The 19,452-nt window shown below is 41.0% G+C and overlaps 1 protein-coding gene across 3 annotated transcripts in view; it reads right to left on the bottom strand.

The window, feature by feature from the left end:
* Positions 1–3,206: 3,206 nt before the first annotated feature.
* Slco5a1 (solute carrier organic anion transporter family member 5A1) overlaps positions 3,207–19,452 on the bottom strand; it is a 150,665-nt gene continuing 134,419 nt past the window's right edge. For 2 of the 3 annotated variants that reach the window (XM_027398837.2, XM_035440006.1), the window contains 4 exons: positions 15,262–15,421; positions 13,144–13,385; positions 8,769–8,833; positions 3,207–3,991 (listed from right to left, as the gene is read on the bottom strand). In XM_027398837.2, coding sequence (XP_027254638.1) covers positions 3,531–3,991; positions 8,769–8,833; positions 13,144–13,385; positions 15,262–15,421 — 928 coding nt within the window. In that variant the 3' untranslated portion in view covers positions 3,207–3,530. The remainder of the gene's footprint in view (positions 3,992–8,768; positions 8,834–13,143; positions 13,386–15,261; positions 15,422–19,452) is intronic. The other variant, XM_035440007.1, reaches the window with a different exon arrangement.

The following is a 19,452-nucleotide window of genomic DNA, read 5'->3' as shown; positions in this document are numbered from 1 at the left end:
TTTTAAGTCTTCATTAAGAATCTGAAAACTCATAGTTGTCTACAAGCAAAAATATTAATCTACTGACAAAAGAAAAACATAAATAACCCCCAAAGCTCATATACAATCAATCAGAACTAATCTTTTTTTCTTTTCATAAAAATTCATTTCAGGAAATTCTGTTAAGAACCTAATTAATACCAAAATTGGATGTGTTCTCAATTAAACACAACCTATAAATAAGCATTTGAGGTAAGTTACAACAAATGATTTTAATATCATACTTGGCTACATAAATGAATTCTACCTTAAAAATCTAGTTCAACACTGAGTGTGGATGCTCCCACAGGTATGTGCTATGCTTTTTTTTTTCTATTTATACAAGGAAATGTCTCTATTTTGAAGACTGTCTCTATTCTTCAAAAACAATACTACATCAAAAAGTGACACATGCTAACCTACTTTACAGTGGGCCTTTTGTCTTTGTTTACCATGAACTGTATTAAGTATTGTAAGTGAACAGTTTAGTCAGAGGGATCTGTCTCAACCCTTGTCGCTGCACTGGGCACCATCCTAAATGACTGGCTTCAACTTTTGAGTCTCGGGTATAAAAAACAAACAAGGGTACAAACATCCACTCCAGAGAAGGAGGCATGCTGCTCAAGGGAGAAATGAGCTTAGCGTACGCAAGGCCCTGAGCTCAGTCCAGCACTGCTGAAGAACATGTTTGCATGTCCTTAAAGAGAGAAACAAAATGGATGGTGAATGCTGGGAAACTATTCTGCAAATAGTCACTACATCAAATGCTAATGTGTCTCCTTACTTCCCTTTCTCCCCATCCCCCACAGCATGCCCAATGACTTTTGACCTTTTTGTTTTTTTTAAACACTAACTCCACCTCCAAGGAACAAGACATCACACAAAGGAAGAAAATCAAAATATGTTCTCCAACACTCTCCTCCCTCAGCCCTTGGGAGTTTCTAAATCAATGAGCTGGATATTGTATTTGCATATTAAAGCCAAGTAACACATTAATTTATAGAGCTGAAGGAAGAACACGGCGTTCTCTTGTCAAAACAAGTAATTCAAAGCCTATGCTCAGAAAGCAGCAATTAAAATTTCTGTTAGGAGCTGTGACTACAAGTAACACAACCAGGTTACTACAAACACAGAAGACTTTATCTTTATGTACAACTACAAGAGTCAACTCACTGGCTATGTAGTAGTCTGAGGATACTACCAGAGTCTAAAACATTAGGGGTGCAATCTTTAATTGGTACACAATCCAGAACTTCATTCCGTCATGGCCTTCACTACTTACTCCACATTCACCAACAGCTATCATAATATCAGGAAGTTCTATTCACAAATGGTAGTGAATATCCCAGGTCAATATCTTTGAGCTCTGGATTCAGCATCCCAAAAGATTTCATAGAGTAGTAATCGGTATCAACACATAACTGGTGCCCAGGCATTAGTTGCTGAACTGAATTCAAGGAAGAGAAAGGGATCAGGGCCTTTCTAATTACCCCTGGTGAATCCATCCATCTAAATACCAAACTGGGACCAACTACAGCAGAAGTCTCTTAAAATCTTAATTATCATGGAAAAATCAAGCAAGCATGCCCTCTCCAAACCTACATATCTTAGCATCGACATCAAAGGAAACTATCCCTTCTAACGGCTTAAGATTATCTACAGATGGCAAAGAGGAACACCAAGTCCCAAGAGTACATCCTCGGCTAATCTGCACTATTTTATGAGAACCTTTCATGTTTGTTACACTGGACAAAATCTGCTTCTTATAGACACTATTCAGTCTAATAGTGAAAGCCTCCTCCACAAACTCCATGTCTCCCCAAAACCACTTGACTTGTGGCCTTCCTGCATGGACAGAAATTCAATCCTATACCTAGGAAGAACATTCCCACAACTCTACTTGTGTGGCCTGCCAAGAATGTATTTGCTAAAGTCCGAATCATAGCCAGTATGCTAGCCTCTCCCTTCCAGATGAGGAAACATTTCCCAGGTACACTTTACATGACACAAATTGCTTGACAGAGAGGTCTCAATTTTATGACACATTGGGTCTTTTGGTCCCCTGCAGTCAGATCCCATGAGTCACCATCTGTCAATGAACGAACACTGTCAAGAGGTCTCCATCTTAAGACCCATATAGAAAGCACTCTGAGTAGTGCCTAAGACAAGTGATAGTGCTGTCAATGAACAACTGTCAATGAACCCAAGGTGTCTTTAGGAAGGGAAACAGTCTGTCTCAGAATCACTGCAGAAAGGATATGAGTGCAGGGGCACTGTGAAATGATGCTAGCTCTGAAAAAGAGGGATTCAGTACGGTAGACTCATTTGCTTCACCATCCTAACTCATTACTGAATGTAGGATGTTATTTTGTGTTCAGCTGACAAATCTCCCATCTCCTCTACAGTGATTGTCATATCCCAGATACAGCCTTCCTGACTGAATTATTCACTTTCTGAAGCAACCTCGGCCATTTTCTAGTCAGAAAAAAAAATCAGTAGAGATTTGCCATTATGTTGAGGGTATAAGTGAAATAAATCCCCAGGAGGGAAATTCTTAATCAACTACTTTCATGTCAAGGTAGTAGTAACTCTTAGATACTTTCAGTGTGTTCTTCAGAGTTGAATTTTAACAGCCATTTTCCCAGATGAGAAAGCCATCATGCTCTTCCTTGTTAAGCATTTCAAATTACAGTTTCTAGTCATATTGTTTAGCACACTAGTTTTAAAGCCCCTTATGAAAGAATACTGTAGTTTAAATATTCAATATTCAAGCTACCAGATGTATGATTCAGCAGCCTCTTGATCTACTTTATGATGGAGTAAACAGACTAAGAGAAAACTATATCTTAGGAAATTCTGTGGTCATTCATTACATTGCATATACAGTTCTTTGAAGCATTTGAAATTTTTCTACCTGATTGATACGTCTGCTATGGCTTAAAATGCTATTACCAGTGCTTTAGGGAAACATTCAGCTTTCTATTATCAAAAAAACCATAACTGCTTCATTCTCTGAAAGCCAAAGGGGCACACCACACTTCCATTGTTCCAATCCAATTGCATAGTTGAGGCAAATTCAGTTGTGCTTTGGAGCAGAACTCACAGTAGGTGTTCAAATCTAAAAACTCTGACTTGCACATGCAAAGTCATGGTCAAGCTCACCTTTCTCTGGAGTGTATGCTAATGATATGTGTAGTCATAGCCTTTCCCATGGTTAACCATGGACCTCAGGCTTCTACCAAACAGGTGCATGAGCATTAAATGAACCCAGCAGAAATGGTAAGAGATGTATCTAAGCTCCTCCCTGAACAAAAGAGGGGGAAGGCTTTCGGTCTTGTTGAGGTATCCAGCCCTCAATCAATAGTGGCTGTGTATAGTGAGTTTTGTTGGTTTGAGGATTGTGTCTGTGGAGGTTTAAAAAAGGAACATAGAAGGCACAGGTGTTTCTCAACTTGCCATATTCGACTCAACCAACAAAACATGTCTTCCTTTTCCAGGCTTCAGCAGGGACACTACAGAGCAGCATTGGGGCTCTCGTCCAGCCCAGGGTCTGCAGAGGAACTTATTGCTTCTGAGAAAGGCCCAGGATAAGTCTGTGTGGTGCCTGAGAATCCTTTTTGCCGACCAGTTTCTTCATGGAATTCCCCTTGGGTGCTGAAGGCTGGGCATGATGTAGTCCGGGCATATTTCTCAGCTTTGTTGGGCTGGCCCACTAGTTCACTCACAGTGCTCAGTGGGAATTCTCTGCACCTCCGCCTCTGAAGTTCATTCTCTTTGTATTTGATAGAGTACCAGGCCAGGAAAATAAAAATAAAGCCAACAAATTTGAGGCCAGCCGCCAAACCGAAGTAGACGAAACGAAAGGACGTCACGTTGTACTCCCAGCAAGATCCCTGCACTCCACATTCTTGCTGCCAGAGCATACAGGTGGTGTCAATCACAGCTCCAAAGTAAATTGGAGTAGGAATGTATGCTGCAGTCATGGGGAGAAAGAGAAACAGAAAGATATAACATCCCATAAGAGAAAATAGATTTGTGATTAGCAAGGTTTGTCAAATGCCAAGAGAATGATTTTTGTTTAATTGAATTTTCTTAATGACGTTTTCATCTAATTGCAATTTCCTTATGAAAATAAACACCAAAGACATAGCATTTTCAACTTTATAACTCAGACTGCCTTAGTGCTTTTTAGGTTGATAAAAATAGCTACTGCTTTGTATGGTTACCGAGTCCTTCCACTGGACACTTGTGGTAGAATTTTGACAGTGAAACTTCAGTAGAGTTGAAAGAACTGTCTATGGTCAAAAATGCCAACATGAAATCCTTTCAAACTGATAATTGGTTCTTGTCCCCCTGAAGTCAGGTTGGAGCAGGATAGAAAGACAAGGAATGTTAAGAGGACATGGGAATGGGAAGAGACCCTTCACCCTGGAATCTGGGCTGAGTCTTTTGAAGCTTAGAGTCAAGAAATTCAGCACTAAGGGCTGGGGAGGTAGCTCCATGGGTAAAGTCCTTGTTGTGTATGTCTGAGGACAGGAATTCAGATCTCTAGAACCCACATTAAAAAAAAAAATAAAAAAAAAACTTGTCATGGCAGCCAGTGTCTGTCATGCCAGAGCTGGAAGGAAGAGACAGGCAGGTCCCTGGGGGTTCCCTGGTCACCAATCCAGTCAAAATATTCAACTACTTCAGGTTCAGGGAGACCTTGACTCATAAAAGAAGATAGAACTACATGTGGAGGTGCAGATCTTTAATACCAGCACTCCAGAGGCAGAAGCAGGAGGATGTCTGTAGCTCAAAACCAGTCTGGGCTGGTTATAATAAGTTCAAGGCCAGTCAGGAATATGTAGTTTGACCCTATAACACAATCAGGAATATGTAGTTTGACCCTATAACAATAAATACATAAATAAATAATAAAGTAGAAAAACAATTGGGGGAAGATGTCTAAATGCCAACCTCTGGCTTCAACACAAGTCCCACACTACCAACAGCCCCCGCCCCTACATCCACACAAAGAAGCTCAGCACAATTAACAAAATAAACTATTATCTACATGAAGACAATATTCTTTTATATGGAGGTATTTCAAAAAAGAATGTTAAAATAGCAAAAAGTATGCAAAAGGCCTACATGCTAAGGACCTTTCTCAGCTGTACACCTTGGTTTTTGTTTGTTTATTTGAGACTATCACAGACAAGATCATGACCCTGTTTATAGTGTAAACACATCTTAACTCCATGGTGAGCCAGTTTAATGGGGTATTCAACCAAGTGACCTATAGTTTTGTCTTATCAGCCTACAATCCCATCCAATGCACTTCAAAAACCACCCTCTGATCTCATCTACTGAAAAACTAAAAACATTTTTTAAAGTTTCTTAGAAGCTCTTTAAACACAGTAAGTTCAGAGGCCACCAAAATTGGGTATATGGCTAGTGATAAGACATTAGATTGCCACGCTGTCCTGAGAAGCCCAGCACCACAAGTGGATACTGACTGTCACTGTCCTAAGCGCTTGCCACCAGCGTGGGCCATGCTCAAGTGTCTGATTAGTATACTCGACTCAACTTCCTACTGACTCATCCTGAAATGCTTTTCTCTAGCTCAGTGAAGAACCCCACCTCTCCAGACTGGGAATCTGATGGAGCAAGCTTGGCAGGCCACTAAAGGATACAGCATAGAGCTGCCCTTTCACTCAGACCCACTGCTGCTGACAAGATCCACTTCCAATGGCAACTTCACAAAGGTGTTTGGTGTGTGGAGATAACCTCTGCCTACATCTCTGAACCTTCTTAAAGATCCAGGAGGAGTAGAAGCTCTGATGTCTGGGCTGTGTGTGACAGATGCCTCTTCCAATTTCACAAGAAAGCAAGCTTAACTAGATAGAATTCCACCACACCCATGGCCAAAAATGTGCCCCCACCTCAAACTCATTCATCTGGCTTTGAACCCCTGGATCACATGGACAGCACTCTGCTGCCATTATGTCCTGTATGTACCTTAGCATCATCAACTACCAAAGAGCATTTACTTAAAGCCTCTGCCATTTGTCACCCCATACAGTCCTTGGTACAGAGCCTACTCCTTTTTTGTGCTGTGCATTCTAAGAACTTGTGTCACAGTGCACAGAGGTAAGGCCTGATAGGTTGAAACATGGAAGGAAGGAGAGAAGACAAGAAAGAAAGATGAAATGAAACAGGACATCTAGGATGTGGCAGTCAGGAAAAGAGACTGGCAGATCTCTCTGAGTTCGAGGCCAGTCTGGCCTACAGAGTGAGTTCCAGGATAGCCAGGGCTACACAGAGAAATCCTGTATCAAAAAAAAAAAAAAAAGAAAGAAAGAAAGAAAGAAAGAAAGAAAGAAAGAAAGAGAGAGAGAGAGAAGGAAAGAAGAAAGGAAGAACACATCTACCAGCTCATGAGTCTGTGAATGGGACATTTTAAAGTAATTTCTGCTTATTAAAAATGAGGTCTCCAGGCTGGTGAAACCCACAGAAACAGCTGACCTGAACATCGGGGAACTCTTGCTCCCCAGACTGATAGCTGGAATACCAGCACGGGACTGATCCAGACCCCAGGAACATGGGTTTCAGTGAGGAAACCTCAAAAATCTACAGGACCTCCTGTAGTTGTTCAATACTTATCCTTAGCATAGGTGTGGACTTTGGGAGCCCATTCCACATAGAGGGATACTCCCTGAGCCAAGACACATGGGGGTGGGCCTAGGCCCTATCCCAAAGGATATGATAGACTCTGATGACACCCTGTAAAAGGCCTCACCATCCAGGGGGAGCAGAAAGGATATGTGATAGGTAGGAATTTAGTTGGGGGGGTGGTAGGGGAGGACGGGAGGGAGAGGGAACTGGGATTGTCATGTAAACCTTATTTCTAATTCAAATAAAAAATCTGCAACAAAAAAAAAGAAAAAGAAAAAAAGAAAATGAGGTCTCAGGGCTGGAGACACTGATTGCTCAACAGTTAAGAGAGCTGACTGATTTTCCAAAGTTATGAGTTAGGTTCCCAGTCCCCACTTAGGCAGCTCACAGTCACCCTTACTCCACCTCCAGGGCATCCAACAACTCTGGCCTCCTGGGGCATCTATACTCCCACGCACATACCTACACACATTCACATATAAATGCACATAGTTAAAAATAATAAAATAAATCTTTAAAATAAAGCTTACTGGTAAGATTAAATGATAGCTTTCTTAAAGGACTAAGAAGCTCTTTGTCTTGAAATTTGGGAAAAATCAAATTCGAGTGGTTAGCTTAACTACACATCTGCACACTCAATATAAGTGAAGACAAAATTGAGCTGAGGAACAGGCGCCAGGTGTTGTTCTTTCCTGGCTTATTAATGATCATGCAGGTGGCTGTCCTTTGCCCCAGATTCATGTCAAATAACCCAGCTCCCTTTAGAAATGAGCAGAGCCAACTTAAATTTTTTTCTCTCTCTTTTTTTTTAAACTCACTCATCACTTTGACAAATTCCTGTCTTTAAAAACATCTTTCTTTTTTTTTTAACCAGGCACATGGTACCCAACTATAATCTCAACATTTGGGAAGAAGAGATGGGAAGAAATCACCATAAACTGAAGGAACACCTAAGAAATTCCAGGCCAGGTAGGACTGTACGAATAGCAAGACCCTGTCAAAAATAAATAAATAAATACAAACCACTAAACAACAACAAAAGCAGCACCTTTTACTTGACGACAGAAAGCACAAGGCATAATTCTTAACTGTGTGCAATTGTATCTGAGTCCTCTTTAACCAGCAACCTTGAAATAACAAAGTCCCATTGGCACCAAACAACAAACCACACCAGGGACTTCTTCCTGCTGGCAGTTAACTGTACTTTACTTTGGCCTTCAGGCCACCAACTCTGACTCATTGCAAGCAATTCCAGGGATTGTGGATGCTTCAAAGGGGAGGAAGGTACCATTTAAAGATATTTCACCCTTCAATGGGAATTAAAAACAAACCAGTTTTTTTTTTTTCCCTTGTCCCATGGACAATGGTTCTGATTAGTCAGGGGAACACCAGCTGAAGAAAATGACAGACTGCCACTTAAGGGAAATAAGCTTGAGGAAGTCAACTGAGGGACTGTCACACTGATGAAGCAGTGGGCAGCTTCCAGGTCCATTTCCCACTTCAGGGTCCCGAGACTTCAAGGAGTGATGTGTTATCTTCGTGTTCTATTCACACTGACACACAGGGCTGTCCTTGCTGGTGTGTGAAGCCTCTTTGTAATTTTGTGGCCTTTCTTTTTTTGCTTTTTAAGATCTTTTCCTCAGTAAACTCTACAAGTGTACTCTTCAATCAAACCAATAAAATTATCCTAAAGCAGTAAGAAATGGAAAGTGTCACTAATAATATACACCTGTTTCCCACACATTCATGTCAGAAGGCAGCAAGAGATCAAAGAGCCAGGATAACAAGGTCATTGCAAATGTCTTGATCTCATATTCCTTAGTGTATAAAACTCTGGGGGAATTCTGTACAAGTTTGTATTCAGAGTCAAAAAGAAACCAACCTAAATTCTACTTTCTATTGTCTTATCGAATGACCTTGTCAACTTCTAGTTCAAATCGAAAAATGAGGACGTGAAAGCGTTCTCTCCACCACAAACCTGTCCAGTCTACCCGCTAGGGCACCAAGTGACTCAGCCTGCATTTTAAAAGGATGATAGCATTTGCCTGTCACAAAGGGAGATGAAGGGCACACTGGGGAATCCAGGGACATACCAAGTGTTCGCAACAAAACAAACTGCATTCCCAGTGCGAAGGGTCTTTCCTCGTCTTCCACGGACCTGGAGGTAAACAAAAGAAAATGATGCTTTATAACAGTGGCTCCAAGACAATGCCAGTAAAATGGAGCCTCCTTAGGCAGAGCAATACACTAAGATACTTTCCCAAAATAGTTAATCCACTAGAATGCACTGCCAGTCACCACCCCAGACACCCTGGGTGAATCACAGACTAGACATGTCTCCTCCAGAGACAGATTAGTTCTGTTTCTGTGTGAATAATGGAGGAGGGGCAAGATTCTTGACTGAAGAGCTGGGGGCTTCTCTAAATGAGCCCCCCAATTCCTTCTAAGAAAAACATGTAAACATTTTTTTCTTTTTTTTTTGCAGATTTTTTTATTTGAATTAGAAACAAGATTGTTTTTTACATGACAATCCCTGTTCCCTTCTTCCTTCTATCCTCCCCTACCGCCCCCCCCCCAACTAAAACCTTACCTATAACATATCCTTTCTGCTTCCCCTGGATGGTGAGGCCTTCCATAGGGTGTCATCAGAGTCTATCATATCCTTTGGGATAGGGCCTAGGTCCACCCCCGTGTGTCTTGGCTCAGGGAGGATTCCTCTATGTGAAATTGGCTCCCAAAGTCCACACCTATGCTAAGGATAAGTACTGAATTACTACAGGAGGTCCTGTAGATTTTCGAGGTTTCCTCACTGAAACCCATGTTCCTGGGGTCTGGATCAGTCCCATGCTGGTATCCCAGCTATCAGTCTGGGGACAAAGAGCTCCCCTTTGTTCAGGTCAGCTGTTTCTGTGGGTTTCACCAGCCTGGTCTGAACCACTTTGCTCTTCACTCGTCCTTCTCTGCATCTGGATTCCAACTCAGTTCAGTGATTAGTTGTGGGTGTCTGCTTCTACTTCCACCATCTGATAGATGAGGGCTATCGGGTGGCATATAAGTCAGTCATCAATCTCATTATCAGGAGAGGGCATTTAAGGTACCCTCTCCTCTGTTGCTTAGATTGTTAGCTGGTGTCATCTTTGCAGATCTCCAGACATTTCCCTAGTGCCTGATTTCTCTGTAAACTAAAATGTCTCCCTTTATTATGGTATCTCCATTCTTGTTATCTTCTATTCTTCCCCGGACTCAACCTTTCTGCTCCTTCATGACCTCTGCATCACTCCTCTTCTCCCCTTCTCATTCTCCTAGCTCCCTCCCCCCTCTTCCCATGCTCTCAATTTGCTCAGGGGATCTTGATCCTTTCCCCTTCTCCAGGGGACCATGTATGTCTCTCTTAGGGTCCTCCTTGTTTACTAGCTTCTCTGGCAGTGTGGATTGTAGGCTGGTAATCCTTTACTCTATGTCTAAAACCCACATGTGAGTAAGTACATACAATGCCTGTCTTTTTGTGACTGGGTTACCTCGCTCAGAATGGTTTCTTCTAGTTTATCCATTTTCCTGCAAATTTCAAGAATCCATTGTTTTGTTTTGTTTTGTTTTTCTGCTGAGTACTCCATTGTGTAAATGTACCACATTTTCTCTATCCATTCTTCAGTTGAGGGGCATCTAGGATACTTCCAGTTTCTGGCTATTACAAATAGTGCTGCTATGAATATCGTTGAACAGATGTCCTTGTTGTATGAATGTGTTTCTTTTGGGTATATGCCTAAGAGTGGAATTGCTGAATCTTGTGGTAGACTCATTCCCATTTTCTTGAGGAATCGCCATACTGATTTCCAAAGCGCCTGTATGAGTTGGCACTCCCACCAGCAGTGGAGAAGTATTCCTCTTTCTCCACATCCTCTCCAGCATAAACTATCATTGGTGTTTTTTATTTTAGTCATTCTGACAGGAGTAAGATGGTATCTCAGAGTTGTTTTGATTTGCATTTCCCTGATGGCTAAGGATGTTGAACACTTTCCTATGTGTCTTTCAGCCATTTTAGATTCCTCTATTGAGAATTGTCTATTTAGTTCTGCACCCCACTTTTTAATTGGATTGTTTGGTGTTTTGGAGACTAGCTTCTTGAGTTCTTTGTATATTTTGGAGATCAGCCCTCTGTCAGATGTTGGGTTGGTGAATATATTTTCCCAGTCTGTGGGCTGCCGTTTTGCCTTGCTGACTGTGTCCTTTGCCTTACAGAAGCTTCTCAGTTTCAGGAGGTCCCATTTGTCAATTGTTGATCTCAGTGTCTGTGCTACAGGTGTAATGTTCAGGAAGTAGTCTCCTGTACCAATTAATTCTATGGTATTTCCTACTTTGTCTTCTAATAGGTTCAGTATGGCTGGATTTATGTTGAGGTCTTTGATCCATTTTGACTTAAGTTTTGTGCAGGGCAATAGTATTGGATCTATTTGCAGTCTTCTACATGCCAGGATCCAGTTATGCCAGCACCATTTGTTGAAGATGTTCTCTTTGTTCCATCGTATAAATTTGGATTGTTTGTCAAAAATCAGGTGTTTGTAGGTGTGTGGGTTAATTTCAGGGGTTTCAACTCTATTCCATTGGTCTACCTGTCTATTTTTGTGCCAATACCAAGCTGTTCCCAGGACTATAGCTCTGTAATAGAGCTTGAAGTCAGGGATGGTATGCCTCCAGAAGTTCCTTTATTGTACAGAACTGTTTTGGCTATCCTGGGTCTTTTGTTTCTCCATATAAAGTTGAGAATTGTTCTTTCAAGGTCTGTGAATAATTGTGCTGGGATTTTGATGGGGATTGCATTGAATCTGTGGATTGCTTTTGGCAAGATTGCCATTTTTACTATGTTGATCCTACCTATCCAAGATACCATTTTCTGGTATCTTCTTTAATTTCTTTCTTTAAAGACTCAAAATTCTATGGTACAGGTCTTTTTTGGTTAGTGTTACTCCAAGGTATTTTATGTTGTTTGTGGCAATTGTAAAGGGTGATGTTTCTCTGATTTCTTTCTCCACCAATGTGTCATCGGTATATAGTAGGGCTTCAGATTTTTTTTTTTTAGTTAATCTTGTATCCATCCACCTAAAGTTGATGTTCTAAGTAACTCCCATGTGTTAGGAAGAATGGAACCTATTGATTTTGGTATTAACAGAGACTAAAAGACCCCTTTTCAGAGATGTGGTGTTAGAAGTTGACCCATAAAATGTCACTCTTTACACTTTTGAACATTTTTAAGGTGAGGTGACCTTATATAGAATTACAGTGGAAAAGAGTTTTGGATCAGTGAATTTACTAATGGGCTATGCAATTTCTAGATGATGAAGTACTTTATGCTTTATCTTATCCACAGAGGATCTAGGCGTGAAATGGGAAATTTTTCCATGCCTAGAGCCCTTCCCGTCTTTTCCTCATATTCTCTATGTCTCTAGCAGTTCGCCAGCTCTGCACACATGACTACTCCATCAACATCTACTGAAAGTGAATAAATCAGTAGGCCTTCCACGCCCTGCTTCCTTCTATTCAGAAATGTCCATCTAAGCATCCAAAGAGAAAGAAGCCAGTGTGTGTGGGGAGAGGGGAGTGTTTACAGGCTACCCACTTGCAGTGAACACAGTGCTTCTGGCCAAGTACCTGGCATTGTGACCTTAGAAAAACCAGAAAGAAGAACAAGGACTGACTCCCTTCCTCATGTTTTCATCGCACCACATCCCTGCTCCCCTCTAACCCACAGGGTGCTCGATCTCCAGGCTTTACTGAAGTACCCTCTCCTACTCTGCCCGCCACAGCCTTCAATGCAAGAAATAACAAATAGATCTGAATGCAACAGAACAAAGTAACTTCCATGTCCTCTCCTAGAAAAAAAAAAAAAAAAAGACAACCAGGATCTGCAATGCAGCAATAAAAGCTCAGTCTGACCAACTGGAAGCTCACATTTCCAAGTCTATCCTGTCCTTGATTCAGCTCCAGGACTTTATACAATAATAAAATTAATGAACTCAGCATTTTGAAATGCAAACCCAGCATAATTCCTCATTGATCCCAGAGGTGTAGTATTAACTCTCCATGAGGCTGGAGATAATACCTCTGCAATTTTCATAATCTAGCCACTTTGCCAAACTATTTCCACCCTCCAAAAGGGTCTGGCTTCTTGGAGCTAAAATAGAGATGGCTTTCAATTCATGACGTCTAACCTCATAGCACAAAGACTTCAGACACTAAAAGCACTGGGAAGAAAGTTTGATAAATAACAGTAATAGAGCCCAGCTGAAAAAGGAAATCCTAAAATAGGCAATGTTTCAGCCATCTTTTTCTCTCTGATGTAAAAGCTCTCCCTTAAACCCAGTTGGAAATATGGGGAGTTCTCCTGCATACTACTCTCACTGTCCCCAGTTTGCTTAGCTTTGGTCCTCCTGCAATATGCTCTTTGCAGCATTTGTTGGGTGCTGTTCTTACCTGAGTGTCACTATAATGGCTGATGGTTGGGCACAGGCTGTGATGAAGGTAACTATGAAAAGGAAGACCAAGAAGGGGATGAGGGTATTGCAGGTACGTTTACACTTCCCAGATATAGCATAGCCATTCTCATTGAGATAGGTTTTCACAATGACTACACGGAGCTGGCTGCGCTGTCCCACTGTGGGCGGGGTGATCACTTGTCGGCTTTGGACACAGGCACACTCTGTATAATTCCGAACCTGAGTAGCAAACAAAGATAAATTGTATGCCAATCAAAATATAACCTGGGGTTGGAATGCTGACAAAATAAAAAATGCTAAAAAAGAACTATAGGACTTTAAATGCGTAACATTGCACACAAAACACTTTGTTTTCTCAACAGCAATAAAGGGTCAAAGTTTGCCTTAATAATATCAAAGCCTGATAGTCAGACTGTTCATACCTAAACTTCCCCGAGAAACCTTAAACACTCAATTCTGTAATATTGATAAGCCATGCGCTCATTTGGGGTCATAAATACACACGGCTTTGATTGCTGTGGAACTTGTAGACTCTCCAGTTAGAGAAGTCCCTAAAACAGGAGCCATCTTGATTTTTATTAGTGCCTAGCACAAGTTTGAGCACACAGTGAGTCCTAAAATAAACATCCGTAAAACTCCTAATACAAGTGTGATGGTGTCAAACATGCAGAGTGGTATGGCCTAGGCCCGATGGCTTCAGTACCAATGATGATGAACTTCCCTTAAGTTATTCCAGTTTAAACACCCTCTAAGTTCCTTCAATAGGCTGGTGATCTCTATGTGTATGACTGGAGTACTCATCACTCCAGTGTCTCAGCTCAGTGCTCTGGACTTGGGCAGACTCCAGCTGTCTAAAAACCCTGCTATGCCCAACATCACTTGTTCATTTTTCAAAACACGTATCGATGAATCCCTACTGATGTGTGGCATGCCATTAGAGGGCACCGAAGACAGAGGAACAGGGAGACTAAATCTTCTCCAGTAACTTCCCAGACTTCTATTGAACACAAAGACAATGATGAGAATGAAACGTGTCTTGGTGTTGCTCATTCAGTACCCAAACAAGCTAACAAATAGCAATATGATCAAGTATCTCTTTGCCTGGTATCTTGCTTTTTACTAAATGGAAATTTAGCTGAACTAGTTCTCATGGTGACTGCTTAAAACAGTAATTAGAACAGATTGGTGGGGGGTTGACCATTTAAGCAGGAAGGACTTCCAGTCTTTACAATAAAAAAAGCAGTGTGCCCATGAGGTCTCACTCACTACCATACAACACTGGATGGATCTCTGCTAAGAAACAATCTCATGAACTCAATAGGGTCACACTCCAGAGCTCACCAACTATGTCATAGTAATTTCCAACTTACCCTCTGATTTCAAACTCAGAAAACAAAAGTGGTGCCTAGGCCAATGGTATAGTCTCTAGAACCTGCACAGAACAGGCAAATGCATTTTAACCTTTAAATTAGGGCAATCGCCTCCAATCTGTTCTCATGCCAACAGCCAAACTGGGCTCAGTAAAGAATAGAGTGAAATATGAAAACCTTCTCCCACAGTATTAAAGCCTATTTATAATTCACAGGGAAGAGAATTCTCAAAATAGACTTTTCTTCAGCTGACAGTAATATCTTTACTCTGTTAAGGGTTGGGGGTGAACTGATGGAGAGTCTTATGAAAAATGGCTATCACCCATCTCCACAGACACCAGTTAGAGAACCAGCCTCCACAGTCTCTGGTCTCTTTTTTCAGCACTGACTCTAGTCACCTTGACCTTCAAATCTGTTACAAAGACCCTGCCAGAGGAACAAATGGAAGTCCGGAGCCCAGCCTTATCAAGTTTCCCTGAGTTGGCATAGACGTAAAGTAGGAGACAGCTGGTGAGAGTCTTCTGGTCCTCTATCTACCCCCAGTTTCTCCCAGCAGCCCTGACAATAGTGATAGCCCTGCACAATTTGCCTCTCATAACGTGTTTTTCAGAGGGGCTATTTGGAGTCTGATGAACAAGTCATCATGGGTGCATGTGAGTCCCATCACATCTTCGCCTCAGGGTGTTGGCTTAACAGTAGAAGAGAGAGTTGTGGAAAATACTTACCCCAGTGCTGAGATTGCCACTATTAACACAGCCAGCCAGGCATGGGTTGAAGTATGTGATTCCATCCGATCCACAGACTGGCTCATATTCGTGTATTTTACAACCACAATTAACATTGCAGCTCCCTGTCAGATTCCTATGGGGCATGGTCAGAGAAGGTCTGAGAGAGAGAGAGAGAGAGAGAGAGAGAGAGAGAGAGAGAGAGAGAGAGAGTACTCCATGAATCAAACATATGGTACCATGAAGCAGTCACCCACTATAGTTATTTCTTTAAACTTACAACAAAATGTAAAGAAAATGTCTTTGCTTTCATTAGAATAGATGAAATTGATTTTAAAATCAAATTATCTGTTCTGCCTCTATCTCACTTTACACTTTGGTTCAACAGATTGAGTCTAGTGACTTGGGCTCTCATAGCACTCTTCATTGGGAAACACTTCGTTCTGTGTCTTAACAAGTATGGGTCATGATTTATTTCATTTGATTTGATTTTGGGACCTGCTTGGGATTGAACCCAGCAATTCAAGCACACAAAGTCTGAACTCCAGCCCTGAGCCACATACCCCACCTTAGTTTATTTTTATTTATATACAATATTTATACAAATTTGTGGGGTATATGTGCTATTTCAATACACATATACATTACATAATGAACCAATCAGATTAATTACCATATCTTTCATCTCAAAATTGAGTTTTTGAATTATAAAATGGAGAAAATATGTTTCATTACTGAATCTTTAAAACCATTGTGAGCACTAGACATGAAATCCATCAACCAGCCACATTTACCAGAGTGGATTCTGTTCATTGAAGACTTGGATTGTTCTAGAATAATTTACCAAAGGAATACAATAATTCTAGAAAACCAAAGGGAAGTTCTTTGCAAAGGTTAGGAACCCTGTCACTAGTTTGACAGAAATAACTAAAGAAGAAAGATTAAGCAGAAATCACTAGAAATACCCAGATGCAATTCACAGTCAAACATGGTGGGCATGTTCCCCCATGATGTCACAGAGCCAGATATAAAGAAATGATCTAACATGAAAGTTAAGAAAAATCCACTCAAGGAAAATTCATTCAGACTCTAAAGATAAAAGGAGATATGTGGCATGAAAAGGAACAAAAATGGGGACAGGGTTTGAAATGGCAGTGAAAGGGGCCAGGCAGGTTCTGGGGAGGGGCACACAGAAGAATGAGATTGACTCCAAAAAGCTCTAGACCAAGACAGCATTTCTTGACACTTTGTCACCATTCTGTACAGTACTGATAAAACACTGTTCCCAGTAAATAGGTCAGCAAGAGCAGATGTTTCATGCATCTGTCTCTTTATCCATTGTCCATCTATTCAACAAATATTTGGGAATGTGTGTTTTGTATCAGGAATTATCTTCAGTTACTATGCTAGTACAACTTATCCATTATCACAGCCCACCCCAACACATGCATTGCTCTACAAACTTAGCATATATACTCTTTATTCTATGGCTTCTCATACTTTGGTAATTCAAATTGGATGAAGAACCAAATTCAAACCAATACTACAGTTGTATTAAGAAAGCTCACTGACAAAGCAAAAGTCAAATAAATTTTGTCCTCCCCTGTCACTCCACAGAAGAAATTTAGCTCAAGACATAATCATTATATTCATAAACTCTTAGTCTCAAGATATTTAATATTTGAATACACCCCAAAATAACTCTAAATGAGTGGGTCTCAACAGAGACAATTTTGTTCTTCCTCCAGGGGACATTTGGCAATGGTGGGAGATAGCTTTGGTTGTCCTAACTAAGGAATGCTATGAACATCTGTTAGTGTCATACAAGGATACCTCCAAATACAATACAATGTTCCAGATAGCTTCCACCTTCCACAAAAAGGGACTACCTAGCCCAAATGTCAATGGTGCTGCAGATGAGACTTCAAGCCAGTAATCACTTTCGGCAGATGATGGGGTGGGGGTGGGGGTGCTTTAGAAGTCCGGTGCCATGTTAATTATAGATATGCAAAAGTACGCAGTATAGTGTAGATTCACCTCATCAAGACTTCAAGAACTAAACCACAAGCCATGACAACATAGAAGAGCCTTTCCAATCTGTCTTGAAAAGCAAAATTTTAAAAAAGTAAATGAATGAATGTCTGTAACATAAGAGACTATCCACTCAAGAGGAATTGCCTTAAGCCAACATCAACATCTGCTTTAAACACATAGACAAGGCCTCTCCTCCCAGTCTTGTTGGTTGTGTCTATTTTTCTCCTAGCCTTTATTTCAGAGAAATAATACAATAGTAAAAAGCTCTAAGAAAAGTGAAATTAGGGGCTTGGAGAGGTACCTCAGAAGTTAAGAGAACTTGCTGCTCTTCCAGAGGACCCTGGTTTAGTTCCTAGTACCCACATCAGGCAGCTCACAACCACCTCTCACTCTTACCAAGTAATAAGATGCCTTCTGGCCTCAGTAGGCACCCCACACATGTGACATGTACTCACACACACATACACATACACACAAGTGAAAATAAATCTTTTAAATGCCTGTACCCAGCAGGCAGGGGTTATGAGTCCAGTGCCAACCTGGTCTTCATAACTATTTCCAGGCAAGCCAGGACAACATAGTGAAATCATGTCTCAAATGAAACAGCAGTAACAGCAACAGCAACAACAATAATACTGTTTAAAAGAAAACAGAAAATAAATTAAGGCAACAAATAGAATTACCATGAAAGAGTCATTAATAGGAAAGGGCACCATGGAATGAAAGAGAAGGCAGCCAACATGGCTCCTCCCCTACACTGGGCTGATTTGCAAAGAATTTTTTTCCTTATCAAAAAATAGGATTTTTTTCTCACATAATATATCCTGATTATGGTTTCCCCTCCCTCTCCTCCTCCAAATTTCTCCCCACCTCCCCTCCCATCTGGATCCATCCTTTAGACTTCTAAAAGGATAATTGTAAAACAAAACAGAACAAAACAAACAAAAACTTAGCACATCAGAATAGGACAAAACAAACAAACAGAAGGGAAAAAAGCCCAAGAAAAGGTGCAAGTAACAGAGAGACACAGAGAACCACTTGCTCAAACACTTAGGAATCTCATAAAAACACTAAACTGGAAGCCATAATATACCCAAAGGGCCTGTATGGAGAGAGAGAGAGAGAGAGAGGGAGAGAGAGAGAGAGAGAGAGAGAGAGAGAGAGAGAGAGAGAGAGAGAGAGAGAGAGAAGATAAAAGGAATAATTTTTAAGAAGAATGTCTTGTTTGGTTATCATTAACTCACCAGAACACAAACTGTTACTCATTCAAGGTGCCACCCTACTTCCCTTCTAAGAAGAGGTCAAACTGGGCACATTCAGCATGGTATGGCCACATCCCACCTTGAATTCTCAAAATAGTGCTGGGGTGAATCTCAAAGCACTGAGAAATCCTTCATTTGTCAGGAGTGAAGCCATGATGGCAACAGAAGATGCATAGGGACTAATTAGGGTTTATTGTACTTATTGACACAAAGGGAACAGATACAGTCTTTCAAAACTGAAAAGATTCCAGATTCCAGTGCTCCTGAATAGGATGGTCATTCTTGATCATAGTCAGATGAGGGGTACCAAAACCTGTGGATTTAGAAAACTAAGATGTATATTTCTATGGAGTTCTTGCTAGATTCAGCAACACAAAGTAACATTCCTGGCATCCACTTGCATTCTAAAAGAGTAAGTGGAGTTGCTTTGCATGATCTCAAGGAAAGAGCACAGAAACAAGAAAGAAACACTAAATAATCCTCATCATGAGAACAATTAGCATTTGTTCAACAATAGCTGAATGCTCTGAGCTGGAGGCTGGAAATGGGAGGGGACATCTTACTTTCTCCCTTTTGTGTTATTTTAATGCTGAGATTGACACTTGCATCAATTTTCCACAGGAAGAAGCGAAGATGCAGCAATATTGGATCGTTTGTGTGTGGTGGTGCAGGGTGTCCCACAGCTAGAAAACAGTACTTGCCTTTGGAAATAATACTGTTTTAGATGAGACAGCTCGTGTGGAAAGTGAGGTAGAAACCTCATTTCTTCACTAACACGGAGCTGGTTGCCCACTAAGAAAAACAAAAACGAAGATAAGATTTAAAAAAAAAAAGAGTTGAGGAGATGGACCAGATGTAGAGAAGGACCATTGAAGAGGTCCAGACCACGCTGGTG

Source organism: Cricetulus griseus, chromosome 2, assembly GCF_003668045.3.
Source record: "Cricetulus griseus strain 17A/GY chromosome 2, alternate assembly CriGri-PICRH-1.0, whole genome shotgun sequence".
In the NCBI taxonomy this organism is placed as follows: Eukaryota; Metazoa; Chordata; class Mammalia; order Rodentia; family Cricetidae; genus Cricetulus; species Cricetulus griseus.
The sequence above is the reverse complement of the archived record's forward strand: the minus strand, read 5'-3'. Positions and strand labels throughout refer to the sequence as shown.